The sequence below is a fragment of the Bufo bufo genome, chromosome 3 (assembly GCF_905171765.1).
Source record: "Bufo bufo chromosome 3, aBufBuf1.1, whole genome shotgun sequence".
In the NCBI taxonomy this organism is placed as follows: domain Eukaryota; kingdom Metazoa; phylum Chordata; class Amphibia; order Anura; family Bufonidae; genus Bufo; species Bufo bufo.
In genome coordinates, this window is record NC_053391.1 from 562,495,727 (window position 1) to 562,503,562 (window position 7,836).

At 49.7% G+C, this 7,836-nt stretch overlaps 1 protein-coding gene across 1 annotated transcript; it reads left to right on the plus strand.

Moving 5' to 3' along the window:
* Positions 1-4,380: 4,380 nt before the first annotated feature.
* On the plus strand, positions 4,381-7,602 carry LOC120993910 (ubiquinol-cytochrome-c reductase complex assembly factor 3-like). Its single transcript, XM_040422376.1, has 2 exons — positions 4,381-4,600; positions 6,090-7,602. Exons 1-2 carry the CDS (start codon positions 4,481-4,483, stop codon positions 6,219-6,221), a joined length of 252 nt encoding a protein of 83 aa, XP_040278310.1. The 5' UTR covers positions 4,381-4,480; the 3' UTR covers positions 6,222-7,602.
* Positions 7,603-7,836: the final 234 nt, after the last annotated feature.

The following is a 7,836-nucleotide window of genomic DNA, read 5'->3' on the forward strand; positions in this document are numbered from 1 at the left end:
TGGTGGCCAGTGGGCCCCCCATCCCTCCCCTGTAGTTAACTCGTTGGTGGCCAGTACGGCTGGCCCTCCTCCCTCCCCTGTAGTTAACTCGTTGGTGGCCAGTGGGCCCTCTCTCCTCCCTCTTCTAATTAAAATCTCCCCCCCTATCATTGGTGGCAGCAGAGAGTACCGATCGGAGTCCCAGTTTAATCGCTGGGGCTCCGATCAGTAACCATGGCAACCAGGACGCTACTGCTGTCCCGGTTGCCATGGTTACTTAGCAATTTGTAGAACCATTATACTTACCTGCGATCTCTGCGTCTGGCCGGGAGCTCCTCCTACTGGTAAGTGACAGGTCATGTCACTACAGCAGCAGGGGGCAGTCATGTACACAGTTCTTTTAGTACATTCTAACCTGAAGCGTCCCCATCACCATGGGGACGCCTCTGTGTTAGAATATACTGTCGGTTCTGAGTTTTCACGAAGTGAAAACTCAGCTATGAAAAAGCTTTTATGCAGACGGATCTTCGGATCCGTCTGTATAAAAAGTAACCTACGGCCACGGATCACGGACACGGATGCCAATCTTGTGTGCATCCGTGTTCTTTCACGGACCCATTGACTTGAATGGGTCCGTGAACCGTTGGCCGTGAAAAAAATAGGACAGGTCTTATTTTTTTCACAGCCAGGAAACACGGATCACGGATGCGGCTGCAAAACGGTGCATTTTCCGATTTTTCCACGGACCCATTGAAAGTCAATGGGTCCGCGAAAAAAAACAGAAAACGGCACAACGGCCACGGGTGCACACAACGGTCGTGTGCAGGAGGCCTTATCTGCATTTTGTTATACACCAATGTGTGAATGAACACAGCTGTTTTTTGCCTTTATACTGCATCCTAACTACCAGAGCAAATCCCCACAGGTGATATTCAGCACTCTCACAGGAGAAGACATGACAGAACACAGCAAGAGAGAAACTGAACCACTGCCTACAGGATTAACTAATATGGTTGACAGCTGACTAACTGAGTAAGACAACAGGTAATCCACCAATAGCTCAAGTTGCGGTTAGAACCGCAGTTATTGAGAAATAAGTCCAATAGCAGACACGGGTTGAGAGGTGGTATTGCAGAGAAGACCGGAGTAAAGGCAGCAGCTGATGATGATGATTGTCAGAGGCTTAATCTGAAGCATGGTTAGAGACAAGCCAGAGGTCAGAAGCTGGTATCAGATAGTAGAGCGGTACAGAGGATCAGACAGGCTCAGGGTCAGACAGGTCCAGTAGTCAATTCAGGCAGACAGAGTGGTCAAAACAGGCTGGGTCAAACACAGAAGACCAGAAGAACACCTTAACTATTACTGTTAGTAAATCAATGCTCAGGCAACGTCCTAGGAGAGGTAGCTGCCATTTAAACTTATAACCCCACCCAGAGGCCATTCTGGGAGGCAGGAAGCACGCATCCCTGGAAGCATAAATGACAGGAAGCGGCGGGTGCGCTCCCCTATGGGATGCCAGCATGGGATGGAGAACATCGGTAGTGTGGCTGGAGGAACACTTCTGGCAGGCACGAGCCTGCCCTATCTGGCGGAGACAGCGGTGGGCAGCGAGGCAGGAGATGATGGGGATATGACAGGTGAGACAGCGGGAGGTATGGCAGAAGGCCCAGGCCTAACAAGCTACTCCAGGTGTCCACCACTTATCACACAGCGACATTTGCAAGGAGCGTCCCACATTCTCCTTCACATACAAAGCAGGTGTTGCTTTTTTAGAGAAATAATGTTGGCTATTTATTGAGGCTGAGCACACACCATCAGTTCCCTAAAGTCAGCAGAATCCACTAAGTGGTACGGCAACAACTGAACCAGAAACTTGGCCAGGTAGGAGTTCTGCTAGTACACTATCGGATAGCTGGACACACATACTTATTTCTTAGCCACACATGCCACTATGGATGACCGACCATGGAGTGGAGGAGAAGTAGTCAGAGCGGGAGAAGCTGTGGATGTAGGCTGGCTTCCTCAAAGAAGACCAGGAGAAGGAGGACAGCTTTGTTCTGATTGCTAGTGTTCAGTTCTATTTTCCTACTGTATCTGGTGAGGCCGACTCATGTGTTTCCATAGAGCCGTGCTGCCTATGTTTGTGTTTGGACACCCACAGCTTATTTCCATCCTGCAGATTGTTGTGGAAATGTTATTAGGATGTGTTTCTAATATATTGTGTATTGTCATCATGTCTCTCAATGTCAGGGTAAACCATTGGAGTGGATATCTTCCTGTGTATGTGGAGAAACGGCTGCTGGGTGCAGAGGTCTCCGCCGGCGAATGGTCCATGTGCTAAGCACTGGGCTGTGGGCCGGGGGAAAATGATCGCTAGTTAGCAGCACCACTCGTGTAAACAGGGGAAGTGCTGCCAACATAATGTTTAGTGTATGAGAGGAGGGGGCACAAGCAATCACACACCCTTAAAGGGGTTTTCTGGTGCTTTTTTACTAATGGCCTTTCCTCACGATAGGCCATCAACATCTGATTGGTGGGGGTCTGACAATCAGCTGTTCTGCAGTAGCTCCGAAACCGGAACCCACTGAAGTCAATGATTGATGGTGGTTCCCAATGTGTGACCCCCGTCGATCAGATACTGACGACCAATATCCTGAGGTCAATATAAAAGTGAAAGGAAAACCCTTTGAACAGTCATTGCGACTGTTAAAAAAGTGAAAATGATTGCAATAATTAGCACATCAGCGCTCATGGGAAAAGAACCTTCCTATGTTAAAGGACCAAAGAATCCGTGGGGGCCCCAAAGGTGTGGATCCCCACTATTCACAAACTGATCATATCCTAGCGATTTTATAATATAGGAGTAACCCTCTAACCTACAGAGAAAGTATTGTTACTTTCAGGATTTACTCCCTTCCTGCATGCACAGCATCTCCCTCCTAAATCACATGCAGGCCTCATGGATCCAGCAGGACAGTGCTGAAATTTGGCCTATGTCCCACAGTCCCGGGAAGGCTGTGACATAACCCGACTTTAACTGTATCCACATTCTCAAGACACACATACAGTTGAACACAATGGTGAAGCCGTGAGCTGTCAGCTCCCTGCTCCACCATTCCACTGATGCTAGTAGTTCGGCGCAGGCAGTTGCCATACGGTGACGTCATTGTGCCTGCTGCATCAAGCTACAGGCAGCACAGACCAGAGTAGCTCTGCTCTGCACCACTTGCTGTGGAAATGTCAGATAGGTGAGTATTCAAACTGAGAGAGGGGAGGGCACTTATGGGGGTCTCCTAGTTTGTAAGGTGCAATTATAGTGGCCTCATACAGGGTAGGGGGCAGTGTTGTCAACTGTCCAAAAATTCCTTGTACTCTCCCCAGCAGACAGGCATGTGATGACATCATCATGCCTGCTGCTCTGGGCTGGATAGAGCGCTTGCCAGGGGAGGATGCGCTCTGTTCATTGGGGGATGGGGCAAGGTGAGAGTTACCTTATTTTATTTAAACTACAGGGCAGCACTACTGTGAGGGGAGCACTAAGGGAGTAGCCATGTGAGGGTAGCACTAGGGGGGCAGCACTATTGTGAGGGGGCAACACTATTAAGGGGCACGGAGTGGTAATTCTTATTGTGGGGGGCACTTAGGGGGTATAACTACTGTATGGGGGAACTAAGGGAGCATTTTACTGTGAAGGGACACTATGGTGGCATAACTACTGTGTGGGGGCACCTACAGGGCGTTATTACTTTAAAGGGACACTAAGGGAACATAACTACTGTGATGGGGCACGAAGGAAGTATAACTACTGTATGGGGGCATAACTACTGGGGGCACCTACAGGGAATTCTTACTATGAGTGGGTACGAAGGGGGCATAACTACTGTGTGGGGTCACTATGTGAGCATAACTGTGTCGGGTACCTACAAGGCATTCTTAATGTGTGGGCGTATTTACAGGTTTTTTTTTCCACTTCCTCTGAAGGGGTCACATATCTGGTGCGACCACCGTGAGGGGGGCACATATCAAGGCAGAACTACTGTGAAGAGGGCAGAAAGTGACATAACTACAGTGAGGGGCACAATATGAGCATTACTACTCTGAAGGGGGCACTTCTGGGTATAACTTATGTGAGGGGCAGAATGTGGGCATTACTACTGCCCGCTGCCACAAAGGGGGCATAGGAGTGGGTATGTATAATTGTTTTGGGCGGAGTTAGAGGCGTGGCCTAGCACCACACATATTGTCCCTCTTTCTTTCTGTTTGGCCAAACCTCCCAGGAGCCCATACACTCAGTTATTATCCCAGCAGACACCACTGCCTTTTATAAGCCCCCCCCCCCCCAAAGACGCATCGATGATTCTCCACGCGCCTCATACACTTGTCCCTCCCTATCCGGTCAGGTGGCGTATTAAGCCCCGCCTTCTCCGCTCTGCTGCACCAATGGAGTGAGCGCGGCCTGGTTTCATAACAAGCTGTGTCTGTCCCACCGTCCTTGCCTGTCATGTCGGCTGCGTACCGGATAGTGGTGGGCTCTCTGGCGATCGCTGGCTGGACGGGGCTCGGCTGCTTACTGTGGGCGTATATCGCACCGAAGCAGGACCAGTTGTTAGACATGCGGACGGTAAGGGCCCCACCAGTGCGGGGTGCCCCTGTGGCATATCCCCTGCCTGTTACTGCTGGCATGGCACCCTGCTAATGGGAATAAGCCAGGGGTTTATTGTATCTCTGCCCTAGCCATATTTAACCCATGCTCTCCAGAAGTCCTTTTTCCCCAGTGCTGTGTAGGTGATGTCACCGCGGACATGACATCACAGCTGTAGGATTAGACCGCAGTGCTTGTACGTCCGTCACCATACTTGTATTTCCAGGGATCCCTTTTTGTCGGGTGTACCCCAATCACTTGGGGAGACCTCCGGTCTTTTATTTTCCTTTTATTCCGCCAGTCTTTGTCAGAACTGAAAAAATACTAGTGAAACATGTACCGACTTAAGGGGCCGTGCAGCGGTATTGATGACCTATCCTGAGATTAGGTCTGACTTCCGGCACCCCCACCACTCAGCTGGTTAAAGGGGGTTGAGCTGCTACCAGGGAGATGGTGCGCAATGAGAGGGGTTATCCAACACCTAAAATGCCAGGGCCCCTCATTCAGCTAATACTTACCTCGCTCCGTGGCACCCACATCTCTCGTGAAGCCTGCATGGCCGCCGTTGCATGTCCCCATCATGCGGCTCAAAACCTGTGGGGGGGGGGGGGTGTCGGTCAATAGCGGGCTGTGATGGGGATGAGCCTCCCCAGCGTCACCCGCGATGCTACTAGGGAGGCTCGTTCCCGTTGCGGCCTACTATTGGCTGCCCCCAATGTCTGTCTCCAACACCCCCGCACCCCCCATTCGGATGTTTTTATCCGTTCAACGCTGAGATGCAGTGGCAGCCGTGCGGGCATCAGGTGCCAGGGAGCGAGGTAAGTATAACCTGTATGAGTGGCCCAGGCCTTTACACTTTGAGGGATGCAGCACGAGCACTGTGACCCCTTCGAACAGCTGATTGTTGGGGGGTGCTGGGAGTCAGACCCTTGTCGATCTGATGTAGGTCATCAATATTATACCCCTTTAACAGGATGTTGCCATTTGGTTGTTCATGAGGGATCCGTAGCCCATAAATATCTGAAAAGTGCAGGTCCCCAAAAAATGGACCAACTTTGGGATGCCAGCAGTCCCCATTCCCAAGACCGGTGCCTTTGTGGTGTATGTGTGAATATCCAGCTGGGAATACCTCTAACGTTAAAGACCTAAGGAATTTGGTACAGTGCTACCGGAATGTTAGCACTCAGATAGTCTCAGTGCAGTAATGGAGGCAACACCCGTTCTTTCTGTCGCTGCTTGTTTACACACTGCAGTGGTGATGTGCTGGTACACGTCACCGCTGATGCCACCCGCTGTCCTCAGCAGTCCAGCACTGATGTCAGTGATTGGCTGGAGCAGTGATGTCCCATGCACCTCAGTAGACCGCTGATGACCGTGATTGGCTGCTGTGGTCACGACTGTATACCAGCACATCAGCCTTTGAAATAAATCTTAATTTTTACTCGCTTTCTTGTTGTCCATGTTACAGAAAGAAATTAGGGAAAACCCGGTTAGGATGGCCGAGCTGCGGAGTCAGAACGAGATGGTGCTCAAAGTCCTGAAAGAGGCTGCAGAGACCCATGTGAACATCACCAGTAATCCGCGCTGGAACTCAAGATGATGCCGTCCACCAGTGCTCCGGTTGTGCGCTTGTACATGGTGAACGCTGGGCTCGCTACTCCTGCTGTTTTCAATTTGTCTGTTGGGATGTAAGGAAACCTACTGTATTTGAACCCCAAGGGAGACTTTTCCTTAATGGCTTCTGGAACCCAAGCCATTATAACGGTCTGCAGAGGAAATCTCAATACTGTACTGCCCAATTCTGGAGACAGAAGCATGAAATGCCTATAAAGGGTTCCACGAATGCCCATGCAGAGCTCTCGCCAGAACGAGAGAACAGCTTGCAATCCCCTACGAAAGGTGGAAGCTCGTGCCACCCACTATTTTAACCCTTAATTAACTTTTTGATTGTTTTTGGCATTGGATGTACTATAGTATAATATATAGAGATTAACGAATTGCTTCGCATGAATCGAATTTGTTTTAAAAAAATCCGCCTTCTCCAGCAGTGAGAGGCTGGCCCTGCTGCGCAGGAGACTTTCTTTTTTTTCCCGCTCCCCCTTGACTGACAGGTCCTGGTAGCAGAAGCAGAGCCTCTGTGCTTGAACTGCTATTCGGAGCAACAGCGCAGTCACGAGATCGGCAGGCCAGGAAAGATATCTGGTGAAGGGGGTAGTGTCTTGAGCAGCAGGGTCAACCCCTTTTTGCTTAAAAGGGTTTTCCTGGATTTTTATATTGATGACCTATTGTTAGGATAGGTCATCAATATAAGATTGACGGGGGTCTGACTCCCGACACCCTTCCGATCAGCTGTTTGAGGAAGTGGCAGCACTTACTGGAGCTCTGTGTGCTGTGGCCTCCTCACAGTTTACCATGCACAGCGCCGTCCGTCGGATGGGCCTGAGCTGTGCCTCCCTAGGCCATACGACTGATGAACATGATATCACATGACCTAGGAATAGGCCTAAATGCTCACAGAGCGCCACAGCTTCTTCATAAGGGCTTATGCACACAAACTTTTTTTTTTTGCGGCCAGTATACGGATCCGTTCACTTCAGTCGATCTGCATAAAACAAACGCTGTGCATTCCGTGTCTGCATGGCCATTCCGCAAAAAAACAGTGTCCGTATTACGGACAAGGATAGGGCATATAGGCCGGACATTCCGTTATGCAAAATGCGGAATGCACACAACCTGCATCCGTGTTTTGCGGATCCGCAATTTGCTTCCTGCAACACGGGCAACGTTTGTGTTCATGAGCTCTAAGGCTGATCAGGGAGTCAGATGCCCGCTGATGGGAGATTGACTTATCCTGCAGCTAGGCGCTCAGTATGAAAATCCCAGAGAACCCCTTTAAGAAGGCTAATTTTTGAACAAATTTTATTTGTATGAATCGGTTTGCGCATATCTAATGTATTTAATAAAATTTACGTTATTCACTGCATGGTTTTACTCTTTAGCATAATCATCTTTTATTTTTTTTTTAAGGATAAGGGTTGCACCAGAAAGTACAGATACCAAGCTTTAATCCAGTACAATGCATCTTATATCAATCAGGGCGGGAATCGGCAACCTCCGGCACTCCAGCTGTTCTGAAACTACAACTCCCAGAATCCTCCTTTCACTTCTATGGGAGTTACAGGCACAGCCAAGAAAGTTTGCATGCTGGGAGTTGT